General features: G+C 42.1%; 2 protein-coding genes across 2 annotated transcripts; both read left to right on the plus strand.

Moving 5' to 3' along the window:
• Nucleotides 1–538: 538 nt before the first annotated feature.
• On the plus strand, nt 539–8,707 carry LOC113078835 (GTPase IMAP family member 4-like; the record flags this gene model as incomplete). The annotated part of the gene is made up of 4 exons (XM_026251149.1): nt 539–777; nt 869–938; nt 3,305–3,338; nt 7,830–8,707. Coding segments are annotated over exons 1-4 (1,221 nt in total), but the record flags the coding sequence as incomplete, so codon positions are not given.
• Nucleotides 8,708–10,514: 1,807 nt separating this feature from the next.
• On the plus strand, nt 10,515–22,665 carry LOC113078836 (interferon-induced very large GTPase 1-like). The gene is made up of 3 exons (XM_026251150.1): nt 10,515–10,649; nt 16,628–20,675; nt 21,717–22,665. The coding sequence occupies exons 1-3, from the start codon at nt 10,515–10,517 to the stop codon at nt 22,388–22,390; spliced, it is 4,857 nt and encodes a 1,618-aa protein (XP_026106935.1). The 3' UTR covers nt 22,391–22,665.

A 22,665-nucleotide genomic window follows, 5' to 3' on the forward strand; every position in this document is an offset into this window, starting at 1 on the left:
ACGATGAAACTCTGTTCTTAAACTTCAGGGTCTATGGTAATCACATGGATCGGGATATCACAGATGAGTCCGCTCCGAGCATGGATGTCAAAGCCACAGTCACTGATCGCTCGGTAATGTTCTCTTCCTTCTTAGAAGCCAAAGACAGTACCAGCTTGGGATAATCACAGGAGACTACATCGACTGTCGAATCACTTGACGTTCCACGGAGATCCGCGGTTCTGGGAACAGCAGAACAAGGAAACAGTTTAGTAGGGGAGTATACGTTACGTCTGGCTTGCAGGAGCTTAGGAGACAACTTCTAGGACATTGTTCCTGTTGGAGGCTTTACGGGAAACTGTGGTACGGGTGAGTGCTTTTATAGTGTCATTGTTTGGCTCTGTGATGCGGGGCAGGTGTGGCTGGTTTATAATCAGGGGATTGTGAGCGTTTGTGATTGGTGGAGACTGGGCTTGCCAGATCTCTGACACCACCCCCTCTCCAGGGTCCAGGCCAGTGGACCTAACTCTCTGACGCTGAGGGGGTCTGCCTCTGGGTCATGGAGCAGGTTTTTCGGGATGCGGAGTATGAAAGTCTATGTGCAGGTTGGGGTCGAGGATATCTTGATGAGGTACCCAACATCTTTCCTCTGGTCCATAGTCCTCCCAGTCAACCAGATACTCCAGTCGCCCACCACGTATTTCTCGCACAGTGTAGATGGGTTCAGCGTCAATGGGTGGCAACGGGGAAGGAACAGAAACAGGAGTGTGATGGGGTTTTAGCAGGGAAACATGAAAGGTAGGGTGTATCCGATATTGAGCAGGTAGGCGTAGACGATACGTGACAGGGTTAATTTGTCGTTCAATGGAAAAAGGTTCAATGTACTTAGGGCTGAGCTGTCTGCAGGGTTGTCTCAAGTGGATGTCTCAGGTGAAGAGCCACACCAGCTGGCCAAGTTGGTATGTGGGTTTCTCTGGTGACGATTCACGGCCTGTTGGAGATGCTGGTGGGCCTGGTCCCAAACCCTCTCACGGTTTTCGAACCAAGTATTAACAGCAAGGACTTCTGAGGGCTCACCTGACCAGGTAAACAGTGGAGGCTGATAACCTAGGATACATTGAAACGGGTTAGGATAGTGGATGATTGAAAGAGTGCATGATGAGCGTACTCGGCCCAGATGAGGTAACGGTTCCAAAGATTTTGGTTCTGATGGCAAAATGTCCGTAAGAAGCAACTGATGTCTTGTATTTTGCATTCAGTTTGTCCATTTGCCTGAGGAATATAGCCTGAAGTGAGACTGACAGTAACATTGAGTAATGAGAAGAATGTCGCCATACCTGGGAAATTAATTGGTGTCCTCAATCAGACACGAGGTCTTCTGGGATTCCAAAGTTCCGAAACACATTCGAAAAGGTGTTCAGTAGTCTCAAAGGCTTTGGGAAGAGCTCATAATGGGATTAGTTTGCAAGCCTTGGAAAATCTGTCAATGGCTACTAAGATACATGTTCCTGTCATCAGAAACAGGGTGGTCAGTGACAAAATCTACCCCAATGTGAGACCAAGGACGCTGTGGAATAGGTAAGGGAACTTTCCTGTGGGTAGCTGTTGTGGATCTTTAGTCATGACACAGAGAACACATCCCCGGATGAACTCTTGGATGTCCTCGATCATTCTTGGCCACCAGTACTTGCGCTGCAAAGTAGAAAGAGTTTTATTAACACCGGGGTGACCTGTTCCCACTGAGGAATGTACCTGGGAGATTAGAGCCTTGCGATGATCCTCGGATACAAAAACCTTACCAGGTGGGCATGCGGGTGGAATGGGCTGCTGCTGAGCTTGCTCGCAAAGCATTTCATTGAAGTCCCATTGAATAGGATTAACAAACAGCTTGGTGGGTAAGATGGGCTCTGGCTCCTCAGGGGTTCCCTCCAGGGCGTGGAGACGAGACTAAGCGATCTGGTGAAGAATAAAGCCCACCTAGCGTGACGAGGGTTGAGTCTCTTGGCATCCTTTAGATATTGGAGGTTCTTATGATCCGTCAGCACAAGAAACGGTTGTCGGTCCCCCTACAGCCAGTGTCTCCACTCCACTAAGTTTTACTGCCAGGAGTGCTCAGTTGCCTATATCGTAGTTTCTCTCCACAGGAGACAGCTTCCTGGAGAAAAAGGCACAGGGTATAGGCTTAGCTATATTCTCTGAATATTGGGACAGGATGGCGCCGACGCCCGTTGTGGAGGCGTCCACCTCAACTATGAATTTTTTCTCAGGATCTGGATGTTGAAGCAGGGGTGCTGTGGTAAATGCTTCCTTCAGAGTTTGGAAGGCTTTTTCCGCTTTGCGGGTCCATTAGAGAATTTTGGTTTCCCTTTTAAGAGCGAGGTAATCATACTGTATTGGTTAATAAATCTGCAGTAGAAGTTAGCGAAACCCAAAAACCTTTGTAACTCCTTGATGGTATTGGGTGTTGGCCACAATGTAATGGCTCGAGTCTTCCCATCATCCATCTTCACCCCTTCCTTGTAGATTGTGTACCCTAGGAAGAATAATTCTTGGTGTTCAGGTTCAACACTGAGAGTAATTGGTGCAGTCTGAGATGTTACGAACTCCTTATTGATTCCTTCTCTTGTGACTGCGTAGATGGAATAGGGTGTGGAGGTTCTAGTCTTTTGAAGCCGATGAGTTTTAACAAATTTCCCTGAAATGAAATTTCCAGCTGATCCGGAGTCAACAATGGCAGGAGCCTCGACATTGAGACCTCTAAACTTCAAATTCACATAGATGTTAGTGGGATTGAAATAGAAGATTGAGGAAGGACCGAACTCACCACTAACCGTGGAGGACGAGATGGACAGGTGCGTATGAAATGGTGTCCTTTCCCGCAGAACAGTCACAATCTTTGTTCTCTACGATGATTTCGTTCCTCTGGAGATAATTGTTGGGAATCTACTTGCATCTTTACTGCGGGTGGCCTAGGAGTTTTCTCAGGTACGTTTTGGCGAGGAACATTATCCACTGCGTGTGCTTCTCGTTAGCAAGACTGTGACCTTAGGTGAACCCGAAGAGCTTGCTGCATGAGTTTTTCCAATCCCAGATTGTCATCATATATGGTGAGCTGGAGTCGGAGTCCGGTAATTAGTCCATGTCAATATACAGTGAGTAGGGCCTTTTCATTCCATCCACTTGCTGCGGCCAAAGTGTGAAACTCAATGGAATACTCTGAAACGGTCCTTTTTCCCCATTGCAGATTTAAAAGCTGATCGATGACTGAAGAATCCCCACCGGACGTCCAAAAATTTCCATGAAATGGCAAATGAAATTCTGTCAGGAGGAGGTGATTGTGGATTCTTGGCAGGTGGCAGGTGTGGCTGGTTAATAATCAGGGGATTGTGAGCGTTGGTGATTGGTGGAGACCGGGCTTGCCAGATCCCTGACAGCTTCCTTCTTTTCTGAGAAGATCATCAATGTCAGGAAGGCGATTTGGACATCCTCAAGTAATGCAGAGGTCAGACAGATTCAGCCACAATATCAAAAAGATACTATGTCTATTTTTGAAGCAATTGATAGCAAAATTCTGGAAGACTGTTAAAAAGCAGATGGTGAATGCCTCACTTCTTTCTGGGACATTTCCAAACTCCCTGAAAACTGCAGTTGTTAAGCCCTTCCTGAAAAAGAGCAATCTTGATAACACCATTTTGAGCAATTTTAGACCCATATCTAATCTTCCTTTTATAGGCAAAATTATAGAAAAGTTAGTTTTTAATCAGCTGAACAAATATGTAAACTTAAATGGATACCTGGACAATTTTCAGTCTGGTTTTCGACCGCATCACAGCACAGCACAGAGACAGCACTCATTAAGATAATAAATGATATTTGCTTAAATTGTGATTCTGGCAAAATATCGGTGCTGGTATTGCTAAGTGCTGCGTTTGACACTGTCGATCATAACATACTACAAGAGAGACTGGAAAACTGGGTTGGGCTTTCTCGGATGGTACTCAAATGGTTTAGGTCATTCTTAGAAGGGAGAGGCTATTATGTGAGTCTAGGAGAGCACAAGTCTAAGTGGATGTCCATGACATGCAGAGTCCCACAAGGGTCAATTCTTGCACCGCTCTTGTTTAGCCTGTAAATGCTTCCACTAAGTCCAAAAATAACCAAATTGGCTATCACAGCTATGCCGATGATACCCAGATTTACCTAGCCTTATCTTTAAATGACTACAGCCCCATTGATTCCCTTTGCCAATGCACTGATGAAATTAATAGATGGATGTGCCAGAACTTTCTTCAGTTAAACAAGGAAAAAACTGAAGTCTGGAAACAAAGATGATGTTTTCAAGGGGAATGCATACCTTGACTCTAGGGGTCAAACAATTAAAAATCAAGTCAGGAATCTTGGTGTGATTCTAGAGACAGACCTTAGTTTCATTAGTCATGTCAACGCAGTAACTAAATCAGCATACTATTATTTAAAAAACATTTCAAGAATTAGATGTTTTGTTTCCAGTCAAGTCTTGGAGAAACTTGTTCATGCCTTCATCAGCAGCAGGGTGGACTTCCCAAAAAGACCATTAGACAGCTGCAGCTCATCCAGAACGCTGCTGCCAGGATTCTGACTAGAACCAGAAAATCTGAGCATATGACACCAGTCCTCAGGTCCTTACACTGGCTTTCAGTTACATTTAGGATTGAGAAGTACTTTTAATCATGTATAAGTCAGTATATAAATCAGTATATATTGCAGATATGCTCACTGAATATAAACCTAACAGACCACAGATTCCTCATTTAGTTTCTATATCGCCCGCAGTTGGAATCAACTTCCAGAAGATATCAGATGTGCTAAATAACTGGTCGCATTTAAATCTAGACTTTAAACTCAACTTTTCTATTTTACGTTTTTTTACGTAAAATAATTTTCTGTTTCTAAGTGTTTTTAAATTCACTTTATATGAGTAAATTTTAAATCATTCTAAAAGTTTAAAAATCACTCATTTTATTTTTTATTATTATTTTTTTTCATATGACAAAATATTTTCAAATTAAAACCTAAATAGGGACATAGTAGTATACTTAAAGTATGATGTAAAGTTCACTTAAAGAAAACGTATGAGTATACTTACAGTATAAAATTAGATCATAAAATGATTAATGAGACTATACTTCAAAGTGTACAAAGTATTTAAGTAGTAAACTATCAGTATACCTATTGAGAGTGAGGAGTTGTCCTCACAGTAAAGAGCCCCTGTCCTCGATATCACCATGTTGGCAGGATACCGGCGGCAAAACATGATTGTTTACGTCTGTTGTTAACTCGGTAGTAGAAGAGCTTATCGCAATTCCACACTGTTTTACCATGCCTGGATGTCACTGCTGCATTAAAAACTGCAAGGGAAATGGGAAACATAGGAAAAATGGAATACAGTTTTTTAGGTTACTGAAATGGACACAGCATCAGTCTGCAGCCTCATCTGAATCTCATACACCTTGCATTCACGCTGTTAATGGCTTTAATCTAACCAGGACATTTACATCTTGCAGTCACACATTTAACTACCCTAGCTAACGCAGAACTGGCTTGTCCACTTTGCAGCCCCCAACACCCACCACAAAAAAAAAAAAACTGGTACAATATGTGTCATTGGGCTAAAATCAAATTACAACTAAATAACGTTACCTAAACTTACATAGCTTTAGCCTCCATCAAAACATGTTGGAAACGTTTGTGTACATTGAACATCTCGTTACAATCTAGTGTTTACGAAAGAGTCACAGTTAATTACTTTGTCATTTTGGTCAATAAGTGTCTGCTAAATGCAATGTAATTACAACACACTAAAGCGCATGTGAAGAAACTTACTTTGGCCAGTACAACGCTGTTTTCACCACTTGGAGGCTTGTAGATAGACCCAGCCACAGCAGAAAGCCTCGTAACTTTCCAAAGACTTGTGGCTTTTAAACTCCTGCATTGTGTAGTAACTTAAACCAAAAAAAGATAATTCACAATGTCCATATATGTGCTTGGAGGTATGGTCCAGGTCTCTGTGCCAGAGGCGCAACATTCCAGAGTGCTTTAATTTTTGCATATTTATTTATTACTTCGGCAAAACAGAGATGGGTCTACAAATAAAAGAAAGACAAGGAAAAAAGTAAAGCAATGCAAAAAGATTAGGCAAAAGAAAAGGGACTTTACAGAAATAAAACAGCTGTATTTGGAGAAGCTCTCAGGCATCCAAAATATTAGAGATGTTCCGATACCCTTTTTCTCTTCCCGATACCGATTCCGATACCTGGGCTCAGGGTATCGGCCGATACCGAGTACTGATCCGATACCTGGGTGTGTATCTGTATATACAGCTGTATATACTACTAGCCCTGTGTAAATTGCTAGAATTCTTTTTATGGTGTGCTTCAGACAGATCCCTCAATAAAACATGAACAAATACATGGTGAACTACTGTATTTATTACAGTATTTTTATTATCTAACATGAATTTGACAGTATTATTTATTTTCATATGCAAAAAAGAACTTCAAATGCAGCCAAAAATCTAACACCGCAAACTAAAAAAGGTATTTAAGTTTTACAATATAACTGTATAAAAAAACTGCAACAAATAAGTCTAGGAATATAAAAAAAGATCTATTAATCAGATAATCTCTTTACAACAAAACAAGTAAAAAACAAGCAACCATCTAGGCATAATTATTATTATTATAGAGACGTATTATTATTACTGTAGGCTACAACAGTAGCTTTATATATTGTCAATTTACTCATGTAAACCAAACATTTATTTTAATGGGCTGCCATGAAGATCTTTGAATGTCTGTGTTTATGATATGACAGTATTCTCAAATGAAACGGTAAATTCTCATGAAGTGACGGTTTATGCGTTCGTGTCCTCATGACACACAGCAGAGACTACAAAACAGCGAGCTCTCGCGCATCTGTGCCAGTCACCCACAGAGATGTAGATTTTGCGGGAGTAATATTTAAATAGTATTTTGCAGTTTAATATTCACAGACACTAGTATATATTCGGCTACTGTCTGGAGCCCTGCGCTTTGACTTACACGGAAGCGACTGAACGCAGCTGCCGGTACTGAATATACTTGAGAGTCTGTAACTACCGGTACTACAGAGACATACTGCTAACCACTGATCTATAATATAGAAGCGGCTTCACTGTCTTTTGGCAGTTTAGAATGTGATGAGTGATCCAGTCATATATAGATCAGGGCTGCTAACGCGTTTTCATTTCTTCTTCGCTGCTCTAAACAGGGGTTGCTTGTGGCAACACAGCACAACTTCCTGTGTTTTCAATGCATTTTGAGCAGCGAAGAAGAACCGTGCAGCAGTTAGGCAAAGCTTGCGGTCATAACTAGGTATTTTTTAAGAAAATGGTATCGGATCGGTATATGGGTTCATGTACTCGCCGATGCCGATGCCAGAATTTGTTGTGGTATCGGAGATATTTCCGATACTAGTATCGGAATCGGAACAACTCTACAAAATATCAACCCATATAAGCTTTTACTGCAACCGAATGGCACAGAGACCTGGACCATACCTCCAAGCACATATATGGACATTGTGAATTATCTTTTTTTGGTTTAAGTTACCACACAATGCAGGAGTTTAAAAGCCAAGTTACGAGGAAAAGTTACGAGGCTTTTATAGTGTTAATTTAAGATGTTGACATAACACTACATACCTATGCAAAATGAAAGAAACACAACAATTTAAAGTTGGAATTTTATTATATATATATATATATATATATATTAACTTTTTGCCATGTGTGTGTGTGTTTTTTTGTTTTGTTTTGTTTTTTACAATTTTAGTTTCAAAAGAAAACACAGATGATCTGAGGATTGTACTGCTGGGAAAAACTGGAGTTGGGAAAAGTGCAACTGGAAACACAATCTTAGGAAGAAAAGCATTTACAGCACAAACATCTCAAGAACTCAAATCTATTACTAAAGAGAGTCAGAGAGAATCATGTGAAATCAACGGTCGACGTGTCACTGTGATCGACACTCCAGGACTGTTTGATACTGAACTCAGTAATGAGGAGATCCAGAGAGAAATCACTCACTGTGTCTCCATGTTCCTGCCTGGACCACATGTGTTTCTCTTACTGGTTCCACTGGAACGATTCACTAAAGAAGAAGAAACATCAGTGAAGATCATCCAAGAGACCTTCGGTGAAAACTCATTAATGTTCACCATGGTGCTCTTCACCCGAGGAGACTTTCTGAAGAAGAAGACCATCGACCAGTGTTTGGGAAAACCTGGATCTCCTCTGATGAAGCTGATCGAAGCGTGTGGAAACAGATATCATGTGTTCAATAATAATCAGCCTGAAGACCGAACACAGGTGACTGATCTACTGCAGAAGATAGACGACATGCTGAAAGAGAACGGAGCGAGTTTCTACTCATGTAAGATGTTCAGAGAGATGGAGAGAGAGAAACAAGAACTACAGATCAAGATCCTAATGGACAGAGTCCGAGAAAGAGAGGAGGAGATTGAGAAACTGAACAGAGAAAGAGAGCAAGAGATGGAGAAACTGAACAGAGAAAGAGAGCAAGAGATGGAGAAACTGAACAGAGAAAGAGAGCAAGAGATGGAGAAACTGAACAGAGAAAGAGAGCAGGAGGTGGAGAAACTGAACAGAGAAAGAGAGGAGGAGATGGAGAAACTGAAGAGAGAAAGAGAGCAAGAGATGGAGAAACTGAACAGAGAAAGAGAGGAAGAGATGAAGAAACATGAAGAAGAGAAAGATAGAATGAACAGAGAACGAGAAGAAGAGACGAAGAAACATGAAGAGGAAAAAGAGAGAATGAACAGAAAAAGAGAAGAAGAGATGAAGAAACATGAAGAGGAGAAAGAGAGAATGAACAGAGAAAGAGAAGAAGAGATGAAGAAACATGAAGCTGAGAAAGGCAGAATGAACAGAGAAAGAGAGGAAGAGATGAAGAAACATGAAGAAGAGAAAGACAGAATGAAGATGATGATGGACAGAGTCAGAGAAAGAGAGGAGGACATAAAGAAACTAGAAGAGAAAGAGAGAATGAAGCTGCAGGTGAGTCTACAGAGAAACACGGAAGTCTATTAGGGCCTCTTTTATAAAGTGTGTGTACACACAGATTTGATCTGAGAGTGTGTTATGCTGAAATCCACGCCAGCGCTCATATTTATAGAAACTGTTCTTGACGTGGAAAAGTGCTTAGCTTCGCGTCACGGTTTGAGCAGATGTATACTCTTTTTCATGTTGGAGTACCTCAGGTGTATGGAAATGCAAGCTGTTCTAAATTAAAGAATTTGGACAATGACTTGTCATCTTTTATATCATAATGACATTAATTAGGAGTCGTTTACAAGACAGAGAGCTGAAACCATTCAGTTGTGTGTAAGTTCAAGATCATTTGTGATTCATAGATTACACCTATGAAAGAGACGTGGCTCAGTGGTGGTTCAGCAGCTGTGGCGACGGGTATGGGGGGGGGGGGTGTGTGACAGCCCTTGTGTGATTAATTATCTTTGTTCTGTTGAGGTGATCGCTGATTGGGTGCACCTGGAACCTGTGAACTAGTGAAGATAAAGCTCCACTTGGTCAAACTACTCTGGAAGTCTCTTCTCTGCAATCCAGATGTCATCCATGGCCTGATCACGCCGACTACTATATTTTGTTTGGGTTTATTTGCGTTACGGAGACTTACCGTCTGCATTTAAATAGTTATGTTTGGTGACTCTTTTGTTAAATAAATCACTTTTTGATTATTTATGCTGCCTTGTTCCCTCTTCTGTCATGACCCTTGAGCCAGGTTGTGACAAAATGGGGGCTCGTCTCGGTCTTAGAATTCAGGCAATTTAATAAGATATCAATGTTTAATAGGTAGGCCTATGTATGAGGTTCTAGTTGTTGGGAGCGTGGCAGCTTGTGCGAATGGTAAGAAGTTTGTTTTACTTTGGTAATTGTTTGTTTGCTCATTTGTTCATTTGGGGTAGTGTTGTAGTGATTGGTTTGTTGGTTGAGCAGGGTAAGTGAAGGTTGGTTTTGGCATTTGAAAACTTGTAGGTGATTTTGTTTCTTTTACAAATTATTTGTTGTTACAGTCAACAGATAATCCAGGTGAATGTTGTGGGTCCTTGTGTGCATATTGTTTTCAAAAGCGGTTGGAGTTTTCTCTTGTAGGCTGTAGCGACGGTCCACTTTTGGGCTTGTTGTGCGGGTCCTTGGTAGTGTTGTGGCGAACGTGGGTGAAGCTTTTAGCTTGGGAGCATGTCCATGGTTTTGGGAGGATCGCTAGCGTGCTAGTTGCTCTTCCAAGCCAGTGGTCATTAGTGCATAAATACCCACCACAAGTAGCTGCATGAAGACTAGGGATGAGTTAGTTAGCTGGGTTGATTAAGATAGCGGGAAAACTCCATACCATTTGAGGTTTAGTCCTTTTAGTACACACGAGGAAGCTACATTGTCTTGCTGGGTCTGTTGCTGTGGTTTTGATGTGCCAATTGTTATAATGGCAGATTGTGATGCATTTATTGCAGCGCCGTCTGAAGAGGCGTTGGAGCGTTGTACTAGAGAGCAGCTACTGAAGATTGCAGAGCACTTCTCTATAGTGGTAGGGGACAAACGCCTTAAAGAGAACATTAAGGTAGTTTAGAAGTCTGAGTTGAGGGAGAAGGGTGTGTTGGCTGTAGACAAGAAAGATGATTCTCCAGTTTCTGCTGGCGTACTTATCCAGACTCAAGGCTTAACATTTGACCAACAGAAAGAACTGTTGTTGATTCAGCTTGATCATGACAAATGTAGACATGAGTTGCAAATTAAACAGCAGATTGAGGTGGAGAGGATTCGGCAAGAAATCGAGCAGGCCAAATTAGATCTGGGAGGGCGCCGATTATCTTTGGCAAATAATAGTAAGGGGTCCACTGAAGATCAGAGTGTGCAGTTGTCTAGAGCTGTGTGTTCCTTTGATATTAATAATTTAAGACTACTGCCACAGTTTAATGAAAAGGACCCGGATACTTTTTTTATATTATTTGAGCGTGTTGCTAAAGCTAGAGGTTGGATTGAGCAGATTGTGCTTTGATGCTTCAGTGTGTGCTGACAGGACGAGCACAGGAAGCTTATTCATCCTTGAGCGCACAAGATAGCTCTAGCTTTGTAAAAATCAAGTCTGCTGTGTTAAAGGCATATGAGCTGGTACCAGAAGCGTATCGCCAACGTTTTAGGTCCTGGGAAAGACGCACTGGTCAAACTTATATGGAGTTTGCTCGAGACGTATATTTTAAACGTTGGTTGGATGCGCTGGAGGTCACTACTTTTGGGCATCTGTGTGACCTTGTTGTTTTGGAGCAGTTCAAAAGCATGCTTCCTGGCTATATTGCAACATATGTTAGTGAGAGAAAGTGCGTCACGGCGGCAGGTGCGGCTGAATTAGCAGATGAGTATTTGTTACTCCATAAAGGGCGTGCTATAACATGTGAGCATTCTTGGAGAGCTGGTGCACCGAAGTTAGAAGCAGTATCGCGAGGTAATGTTGACACTAACTGTAACTACTGTCATGAAGAGGGTCACTGGAAGGCTGATTGTCCGCTGCTGCATTTTAGAAATAAAAAAGTATTATCTAAGGTTAATCCTGTGGCAGCAGCGGCACCGGTTGTTACGGACTGTGTGTCTGAGTTACTTACAACAGAGCTTGAACTGGATGTCTTGGCAGCTTATGCCCCTTTTATAAGAGATGGGTTTGTGTCAATGGTAGGAATTGAGGTTAGGGTTCCAGTAAAAATTCTGAGGGACACAGGGGCCTATGACTCTTATATTGTGGGATCTGTGTTGTCATTGTCAGAAGAAACTGACACGGGTGAATGCATACTAAGTCGTGGCATGGGTTTAACTGTTTTACCCATACCGTTACATAAGTTGATCTTGGACTGTGAACTGGTAAAAGGAGAGGTAAATGTAGGAGTACATCCAGCGTTGCCCATTGAGGGGATTCATTTCATTCTGGGTAACGGGCTGGCCGGTAGCCATGTTTGGGCTGACACTACTCCCTTGCCAGTCGTTGCATCTTGCCCAGTTAAGTCTGTTGTTGACCATATTGCCGCTGATTTACCTCAAGTTTTCTCAGCCTGTGTAAGTACACGAGCTATGAGTAAAGCGGAGTCTGAGAGGGAGTCTGATGAGAGTGAAGTAGAGTTCGTGACTCCATCGATGTCGGACTTTCCACTATTGGTGTCAAAAATTGAGTTGATACAGGAACAGTAAAGTGACTCTTCCCTTAAAGAAATGTTTAATTGTGTTGTATCTGCTAAGGAGATCAACAGTGTAGCAAGTGGGTATTTCTTACAAAAAGGCTTGTTGCTTAGGAAATGGTTGATTCTGGGTACTGACTTTGTTGGGGATGCTATCGTTCAGTTGGTGGTACCGACTAAATTTCGTCCCCTTGTCTTAAAAGTTGCTCATGATGAGAGTGGGCACTTTGGTGTGAAAAAGACTTATCTTAGTGTCTTGAAGCATTTCTTTTGGCCACGGTTGAAAAAAGATGTTGCAACATACATTAAGACATGTCACGTGTGTCAGTTAATGGGTAAGCCCAATCAGTATGTTAAACCTGCTCCATTACAACCCATTTTGGTTAGGAATGAGCCATTTGAGCACCTGATTGTGGACTGTGTGGGTCCGTTACCATGCTCTAAGTCTGGCTGTAAATACCTGCTGTCTGTTATGTGTCAGAATACTCGGTATCCTGCTGCATATCCATTGAGGGCAATTACCACTAAGGCGGTAGTGAAAGCTCTAAGTCAGTTCATTTCAGTCTTTGGCATTCCGAAGGTCATCCAGAGCGATCAGGGGTCCAACTTTTCTTCGCACATGTTTGGTCAAATTTTGAAATTGTTGCGTGTCAGTCATAACCAATCATCAGCCTATCATGCACAGAGTCAGGGGGCCTTGGAAAGATTCCATCAGACTTTGAAGTCTCTCCTGCGTGCATATTGCACAGAGCTGGATAGAGACTGGGAGGAGGGTCTTCCCTGGCTTATGTTGGCTGCAAGAGAAGCTGTGCAGGAAAAGTATAGGTTTTAGTCCTAATGACTTGGTTTTTGGACACAAAGTGCGTGGACCCTTGGCTGTTTTAAAAGATGGTCTGGTGGAGGCAGAACCACCCAGAAATTTGATTGATTTTGTCAATGGCTTTAAACATCGTTTGTTTGTAGCAGGTGAAATGGCGAGGGAGAAATTGCAAGTGTCACAGAGTAAAATGAAAAATAACTATGATCGCCGTGCAGAGCATCAAGAGTTTAGTCCGGGAGATTAAGTGCTCGCACTGATGCCTGTTGTGAGCTCGCCATTTCAGGCTAAATATGCTGGTCCTTATACAGTTGTTGAGAGAAGGTCTGACCTGAATTATATAATAGCAACACCAGGACGGAAAAAGTCAACACAGTTATGTCATGTCAACCTTCTCAAACCATATTATAAGCGTGAGGCTGAGGTAAGCCAGACAGTAAGAGACCAGGTGCATACGGTTTTGCTTGTGAGTTCAGTGTCAGAATCACATGAGGTAGATGGAGTGCCAGAACCAGATGACAGTTTGTTATATGGTCGTCTAAAAAATTCTGAGACCCTTCGTAACCTTGATAGTCTGTTGTTGCATTTGACTGAATCTAAGCGTGGTGAGTTGTCAGATCTGATACAGAAATATCCATGTCTGTTTGATGATGTTCCTACATGCACAAATTGGATCGAACATGATGTTGATGTTGGAAACGCACAACCAATTAAACAGCGTGTTTTCCGCGTGTCTCCAGAGAAACTTAAATATCTAGACTCTGAAGTTGCTTACATGTTGGAAAATAATATTGCAATCCCGTCACCTTCTAGTTGGTCTTCACCGTGTATTTTGGTTCCAAAGGCTGATAAATCGCCTAGATTTTGCACAGACTTCAGAAAGGTAAACTCAGTCACTAAACCAGATTCCTTTCCGTTGCCACGTATGGACGACTGTATAGATCAGGTTGGTTCTGCCAAATTTGTTAGCAAGTTTGACTTGCTTAAAGGATATTGGCAGGTTCGCTGTCTGTGCGTGCTCAGGAGGTGTCGGCATTTGTTACACCATCTGGACTCTATTCTTATAGAGTCATGCCGTTTGGTTTGAGGAACGCTCCAGCGACATTCCAACGTTTGATGAATCGTGTTGTGTCAGGTTTAGAAGGTTGTTCTGTTTATCTAGATGATCTGGTTATTTATAGTGACACATGGCATGCTCATCTTAAACTCATTCGAGCTTTGTTTGACCGGTTGTCAAGTGTGAGTTTGCGAGTGCAACAGTGACTTATTTGGGACGTGTAGTGGGGCAGGGCCATGTAGCTCCGGTCCAGGCCAAAGTCAGGGCAGTAGAACATTTTCCTAGGCCTACAACTAAAAAAGAGTTACAACGATTTTTGGGGTCTCGTTGGATACTACAGGAGTTTCTGTAAGAACTTCTCTACAGTTGTTTTTCATATGACTGAGTTGTTAAAAGCTAAGGTAAAGTTTGTGTGGTCTAATGAGTGTCAGCAAGCCTTTGAGAATATTAAGTCCCTGTTGTGTTCGTCTCCTGTGTTGATAGCACCACAGTTTGATAAAACATTCATGCTCCAAGTAGATGCAAGTCAGGTGGGTGCAGGTGCTGTTTTGTTACAGGAGGATGATCAGGGAATGGTGAGACCAGTTAGCTTCTTTTCCAAAAAATTCAACCGTAATCAGCTCAATTATTCAGTGATAGAGAAAGAAGCGCTGGCACTTGTTTGGGCTTTGCAGCACTTTGAGGTGTACATTGGAGGAGGGCGGCCACTTGTTGTGTACACCGATCACAATCCGTTGACATTTTTACAGTCACTGAAGTGTCCCAATCAGAGACTCATGAGGTGGTCGTTGTTTTTGCAAGCCTACGCACTGGAGATTAGACACATTAAAGGTGTAGACAACGTAATAGCAGACGCGTTATCACGTGCTCCTATGCTTTAAGTGTTGATGCCGCTTCTTGTTGTCTTAAGACTTGTTTTTCCTATGCCTGTTTTCTTAATTTGATTCCCAGATCGGGGTTGCTGAAGATGGAATGGAGGGAAGCAGTAGCTTAAACACAAGTTGAAGTTTAATGTATATTTCGGCTGTGTAATATTCTGCCATTTATTGTGTTGTGGTAATTTTGTAATTCAACGTTTTCGATTATATTGGGTTTTGGTACCTGTGATTTGTTTTGCCGGTGGCCCCTCTGGGTCACCGACTTTATGGGGGGGGATGTGACGGCCCTTGTGTGATTAATTATCTTTGTTCTTTTGAGGTGCTCGCTGATTGGGTGCACCTGGAACCTGTGAACTAGTGAAGATAAAGCTCCACTTGGTCAAACTACTCGGGAAGTCTCTTCTCTGCAATCCAGATGTCATCCATGGCCTGATCACGCCGACTACTATATTTTGTTTGGGTTTATTTGTGTTACGGAGACTTACCGTCTGCATTTAAATAGTTATGTTTGGTGACTCTTTTGTTAAATAAATCACTTTTTGATTATTTATGCTGCCTCGTTCCCTCCTCTGTCATGACCCTTGAGCCAGGTTGTGACAGGGGTCATGGAGGATTAAGCATTCTCGCCCCCCTAAGGAACCTGACAACCTGGTCATGCTTTCCCACTGACTTTCCTTACACAGGGTCATGGTTGGAAGCAACCGCAGCCATGTAGACATGTAGACTAAGGGAGACAGCCTTTGCTCCAACCCTTGCTTCAGAAAGGCCATGACGATCTCTGATCTGGCATTTCGAGGGTCTTCTTGGTACAAAAAACACCAGTTGATGAACAGGTTCCACTTCAAGAGCATAACCATGTCTCATAGACCATGCTTTTTCCAAACTGATGTTGTCAACTTCCTCCTGGGGCAGGCCACCTAGAACCGCCATGTCCTGTCCAGGGACCAGTCATGTAGTTTCAGTCATGAGGTCTGGATGCAGGTGCCACAGGGTGCCCTGTTTCAGATTCAGTAGATCCTTCCTGCCAAGGAATCTACCAAGGAGGGGCTGTCAGGAGGAGCGTTAGTTCTGGGAACCAGGTCCAGGTGGGCCAATAAGGTGCCACGAACACTACAAGCTCAGCGTCCTCACTGATCTTGCAAAGTGTGCCAGTGCATCCATGTCAAGTGTTCCCTTGGTCAGGTAGAAAAACAACTGGCAGTGAGAGGTCACTGGATAAGCAAACAGATCTACCTGAGTGACTCTCAAATGTTCCATCTGGGGATGGAATCGTCATTATCCCAGAGCACAGTTTATGACAGCTTTTTGGCTGCCCAGACCAGGAATTCATTCTATGAATCACACATACGCATATTTGAGAGATGATCGTAAGATCCAATTTAGGATGGTTTCTGTGCAACATTTTATAAATGAGGCCCGAAGAAATCAGATTCATGTTCATCCATTTTAACACTTCAAATCTTGCAGAAATGCAGAAATATTTGATTGGTACAAAATCAAGTCTTTGATTATTTTTCTCGAATTGTCTGTGCCTTTTCCCATTGTTAATACACATGACTGAATGGAAGAACAATACATCTTTTAAATGATTTGTTTTAGTTTATTGTACTGTCTTTAAAACAGGGAGAAAACAAAGACATAGTAACTGCAGAAGTGAAAGCTGAAAGAACAGAGCAGCTGTTTCACAGACTACATCTTCATATAGATCACAGACTGAGAGCCACAGATGTTCTTCAGATAACTGAGCATTCATTACAGTCTCATGAGTCTTGTGCTGAAGAAGAGCTGATTCAGACTTACATTCAGAAACTACTGATGATGAACTACAGAGCAAGATACATTACAAATAAAGAGATCAGTGGACCACAGCACACACAACAAAGACACACTGACTCACCTGAAGATGAGAGTGATATTTTTGAAAGCATGAATTTGTCTAATAAAGGAACCAGTCAGTCTGATCTCATTCACCCGATGGATGTCCAGATGGCTGTGTTTCATTGTGCTGATGCTCTCCTGAAGCAGCTGATGGTCACTAAACTGTCCCAGTGTCAGTTCGCTCTTCCTCTGCTTGTTCCTGATCCAGACACACGACAGATTGAGTTTCCTCTCTGGACATTCAGACAAATCAACAAGAGCTGGAAGATGAGAAACACCAGCAATCAGATCATCAGTCAAACCCAGCCAACCTACAGAGCACAAACTCCAATGGTGTTCTTCTTCAGGTTCGGCACTGTGTCTTCATCCAAGTCTCAGCTGATGAACCGTCTGATCAATGAGAAACACAACACGTTCTTCCACAGGAACTGTCCCGGCAGCAGCAGATCCAGAGTCCTGATGGACGGAGTGGTGGAGATCTCCTGGTTCTGTCCTTCTGGATCAGATGATGATAACTTCACTGAGTGTGTAGCGTTCTGTAATCTACACGGAGATGCAGGAGAACATGAGAAACAGCTGCAGATCCTCACTCACATGAGCTCAGTCAATGTTGTTCTTCTGCCACAACTTCAGAGGAATGATAGAAATATGATAACACTTCAAAATCTCTACAAGGACTCTAAGCCACTCATTTGTGTTCTCACTGAGGATGAGTCAACCATCATTGAGACACGGAAAGGAAAATACAAGATCGGTCTGAAAAACAGAAATCAGCTAGAAGTATCTGAAGAGCTCAGAAGAGCTATAAATGATTGTCTCTCAGAATCCTCTCACACTTTCAGACTTGAAGATGTGTCCAAACACTCAGACATCAGAGTAGATGAGGATGATGATGATAACTGCAAGAGAGGAAGAGAAGCAGCACAGAAGATGATGAGTTTACTGAAGAAGAAAGATCTGACAGAAATCAAAGAATCATTTCTTCCTCATCAGGGGAAACTGTGGCATCAGTGGAGTCAGAAGAACAGAGAACTACATCAACCTCGAGGAGATGAAGGAGAAATGGAGATGAAGAAACTCCGTCAACAGCAGCATGAATCTGACATCAGTGAGTTTATGAAGATCTTTATTAAAGAAATGAACTCAAATATTGACCATAAGATGTTTTTGCTCAGATGGCTCAGAATCCTCCTGGATGAACATACATCAGCTGATCTTTCTGCTCTACATAACAAGTATGATGAAAAATGGTCAACAGTCTTAAAATCTAAAGATGACAATGATAAATCTGAACAACTCACATCTGAATTTGAGAGAATATCTGAGGAGATTGAAGCTTCAGTCTTTGGTGTGGTGCACATCATGAGGGAGATGGCTCAGATCTATGAATCATGTTCATCTGTGAAGAGAAACAAGAAAGACCTGCAGGTTCACTTCTCTTCTCTCCCGAGTCTCGCAGCACAGATGATGATCTCTGGATTTCCACTGGAGCTGATGGATGGAGATGCTGCTCATGTTCCTGTGATCTGGATCTCTGCTGTTCTAGATCAACTCATCCAGAAACTGGGAGACCAGAGAGTCTTTGTGCTGTCAGTTTTAGGGCTTCGAGGCTCTGGGAAATCCACCATGATGAACGCCATGTTTGGACTCCAGTCTGCCGTCAGTGCTGGAAGATCAACCAGAGGAGCTTTCATGCAGCTGATCAGAGTCTCAGACGAGATGAAAACACTGATGAACACTGACTATATTCTGGTTGTTGATACTGAGGGTCTTCGTGCTCCAGAACTGTCTGGAAGATCAACAAGACATCATGACAATGAACTGGCCACATTTGTTGTAGGTCTTGGAGATCTGACACTGATCAACATCTTTGGAGAAAACCCATCTGAGATGCAGGACGTTCTTCAGATTGTTGTTCAGGCCTTCATGAGGATGAAGAAGGTCAGACTGAATCCCAGCTGTGTGTTTGTGCATCAGAACGTTTGGGACGTCACAGCTGGAGAGAGAAACATGGAGAGAATGAGACGACTGCTGGAGAAACTGGATGTGATGACAAGACTCGCTGCTGAAGAGGAAGACAGTGATGCTGAGTGTTTCAGTGACGTCATTAGATTTGATGTTCAGAGAGATGTGAAGTATTTCTCTCAGCTCTGGGAAGGCAGTCCGCCCATGGCTCCACCAAACCCAAACTACAGTGAGAACATTCAAGACCTGAAGGAAACTATTATTACTTATGTCTCAAAATCAGATGGAACGAGGCTGAAAGACTTCAGAGTTCGTATTAATGATCTCTGGGAGGCATTACTGAATGAACGATTCGTCTTCAGCTTCAGAAACTCTCTGGAGATCTCAGCTTACAGGAAACTGGAGACAGAATACAGGAAGTGGTCCTGGAGTCTCCGCAGTGCCATGATGGAAACTGAGAACAAACTACACAACCAAATAGAAAATGAAGCAATTTATGAGATTGAAGAAACCGGTCTTAAAATAGAACTGAAGAAGACAAGAGAAGAAGTGGAGAAATCAATGTCTGAATTCTTTGAGAAACACAGATATAAATATATACTGATTCAGTGGAAAACATCATTTGAAATCAAAATCAAAGATCTTCAGGAAAACATTGTGAGAGAAACACAGAGAAGATTAAATGAGGTTCTTCAGCAGCGAGACCTGAAGAAAGAGATTGATGCTCAGAGAATACATCATGAAAACACTCTCTGTGAAAAGAGCAAAGAACTCGCCTTAAAACTCAGAGACAGAACAACTGATGAAGAAACACTGAAGAAAGAGTTTGATGTGTTCTGGGAACAGAGTGTGAAGATGATCATCAGAGATACTCCAACGATCAGAGACATTGATATAATGAGAGACGTGAGAGAAATACTCAGTGACAGCTATAAAAGTGTTTCTGTAGATCACTGGAGAGAGAAAATATCACTGCTCTCTGTGCAGAGTTATTCAGAATATGTGAGGGTTAAGAGATCCAGTGAATTTACAGGAGCTTTGAGAAATGTGCACAGATTAGTTAACGAGATGTATGGTTTGATTCTCTCTAAAGAGGATGAAGCCCAAATAAGATCATTCATCACAGATGTTGTTCAGCAGACAGACAGAATGATTCAGACATTTAACATCTCAAAGATGGGCTACAACATCAGCTGCCTTCAACAAATCACAGATTACATCAGAGCAAGAGTAACACAACATGAGGAAGGACGAGTGAGATATGTGTTCAAGAATGAGTTCTTCATGGATTTGGTTCTGTCCATCTGTGAGAGAGCAAACAAGAAGATCACTGACCAACACACACTGTTCAGAGAAAACCATGATCCTGTAATATATGTAGAGAAGAAGAGAGAGGAATACTATAGTGTTTTCCAGAAATACTGTCATGGAGCCGCATCAGCTGCTATGTTTGGTCAGATCATCTGTCAGAAACTGAAAGAGCTCATTGAACTGAGTGTTTACAAGAGAACTGCCAGAGATTTAGCAGGTGAAATAAGATCAAACTGTGAATCACTAAATAGAAACAGATCACATCTGGAGAAATACATCCTGAAGAGACTGGCAGAAGAGGAGGACTTCGACAAATACATGAACTACATTAAAACTCCCAGAGATCACTTCAAGAGTTTCATCAGAGATGAAGTCAGCCGGTACATCACTGATCAGTTCAGAGTCAGTGTTTTACCCAAGATGAAGGAGAACATTAAACTCCTGGAGCAGAAGATCATGAGAGCAGCTCATCAATCTACTGACCGTGTTCAAGAGAACAGAGATGAATCTACTGAACGTGTTCACGAGAACAGAGATGAAACTACTGAACGTGTTCACGAGAACAGAGATGAAACTACTGACCGTGTTCACGAGAACAGAGATGAATCTACTGAACGTGCTCAAGAGAACAGAGATGAATCTACTGAAGGTGTTCAAGAGAACAGAGATGAATCTACTGAATGTGTTCAAGAGAACAGAGATGAATCTACTGAACGTGTTCAAGAGAACAGAGATGAATCTACCGAACGTGTTCGAGAGAACAGAGATGAATCTACCGAACGTGTTCGAGAGAACAGAGATGAATCTACCGAACGTGTTCGAGAGAACAGAGATGAATCTACCGAACGTGTTCGAGAGAACAGAGATGAATCTACTGAACGTGTTCACGAGAACAGAGATGAATCTACTGAACGTGTTCAAGAGAACAGAGATGAATCTACCGAACGTGTTCGAGAGAACAGAGATGAATCTACTGAAGATGTTCAAGAGAACAGAGATGAATCTACTGAACGTGTTCACGAGAACAGAGATGAATCTACTGAACGTGTTCAAGAGAACAGAGATGAATCTACTGAACGTGTTCAAGAGAACAGAGATGAATCTACTGAACGTGTTCACGAGAACAGAGATGAATCTACTGAACGTGTTCAAGAGAACAGAGATGAATCTACTGAACGTGTTCACGAGAACAGAGATGAATCTACTGAACGTGTTCAAGAGAACAGAGATGAAACTACTGAACGTGTTCACGAGAACAGAGATGAATCTACTGAACGTGTTCAAGAGAACAGAGATGAAACTACTGAACGTGTTCACGAGAACAGAGATGAATCTACTGAACGTGTTCAAGAGAACAGAGATGAAACTACTGAACGTGTTCACGAGAACAGAGATGAATCTACTGAACGTGTTCAAGAGAACAGAGATGAAACTACTGAACGTGTTCACGAGAACAGAGATGAATCTACTGAACGTGTTCAAGAGAACAGAGATGAAACTACTGAACGTGTTCACGAGAACAGAGATGAATCTACTGAACGTGTTAAAGAGAACAGAGGAGATGTTGGTTTGTGGTTGAAGAGTTTCACACAGCAGATCTCAGATGATCTGATCTTCTCTGAGGAACACCTCAGTGGAGTCAAACATGATGATGTTGATGATATCAATCTCCTAGAAGATGTGATAAAGAGAGAACTTCCTACTATAATGTCTGAGATCAGCAGGAGATTAAACACAGAGTCATTTCCTCTGAAACTGGACTATAAGTTCAGACCAGATGGGGTTCTGATAGATCACTTCTGTCAGTGCTGTTGGGTTCAGTGTCCGTTCTGTGGAGCCACCTGCACAAACACCACAGAAGACCATCCTGGAGATCACAGTGTTACTTTCCACAGAGTCACTGGAGTTAATGGACATTTCTACAGAGGAACAACAAACTTGTGTATAAACATCTGCACATCAGATGTAGCAAGTGATCAATGTTTTTATCCCGATGGATCAGATGATAGAGTCCTCTATAGAGAGTACAGAAGAGCAGGAGGTGTTTATGAGAAGTGGAGCATCACTCCTGATCTCTCTGAACAGATCTACTGGAAGTGGTTTGTGTGCAGATTCCAGAGAGATCTGGAGAAATACTATGAGAAAACATTTGAGAGGATTGGAGAGATACCAGAGGAATGGAGGACATACACAAAACATGAAGCCCTTGAGAGTTTGGAGAAAAACTTTTAAAATATATAAACTTATAAAGCAAAACACTTTAAAAACAATGTTTCAGAGTCTTTTAGCCCTAATGAAACTTGTTTGAGAGAAATCAAACTAATCTAGAATAAATACATAAAATATATGATATGATATTACAATAATGCACATAGTGAACCAGGAAACTGGTGATTTATGTGACGCACTGATTAGGGAAGAAGTCTTCTACTTTTACTTCCAGGAGATAACATGATCATATCAAGCCCAGAAACAAAAGGAAACCATCAGCTTCTGTTCTGAGCAAA

This window comes from Carassius auratus, unplaced genomic scaffold (assembly GCF_003368295.1).
Source record: "Carassius auratus strain Wakin unplaced genomic scaffold, ASM336829v1 scaf_tig00026729, whole genome shotgun sequence".
NCBI classification, from domain to species: Eukaryota; Metazoa; Chordata; class Actinopteri; order Cypriniformes; family Cyprinidae; genus Carassius; species Carassius auratus.

Excerpts from the sequence above, each read along its gene's own strand:
- LOC113078836 (XM_026251150.1), top strand. The coding sequence starts at position 10,515 with ATGGCAGATTGTGATGCATTTATTGCAGCGCCGTCTGAAGAGGCGTTG. Across the intron at positions 10,650-16,627 it reads GCCTTAAAGAGAACATTAAG|GGAGAAAACAAAGACATAGT; the intron begins GTAGTTTAGAAG and ends TCTTTAAAACAG. Across the intron at positions 20,676-21,716 it reads CAGAGATGAATCTACTGAAC|GAGATGTTGGTTTGTGGTTG; the intron begins GTGTTCACGAGA and ends AAGAGAACAGAG.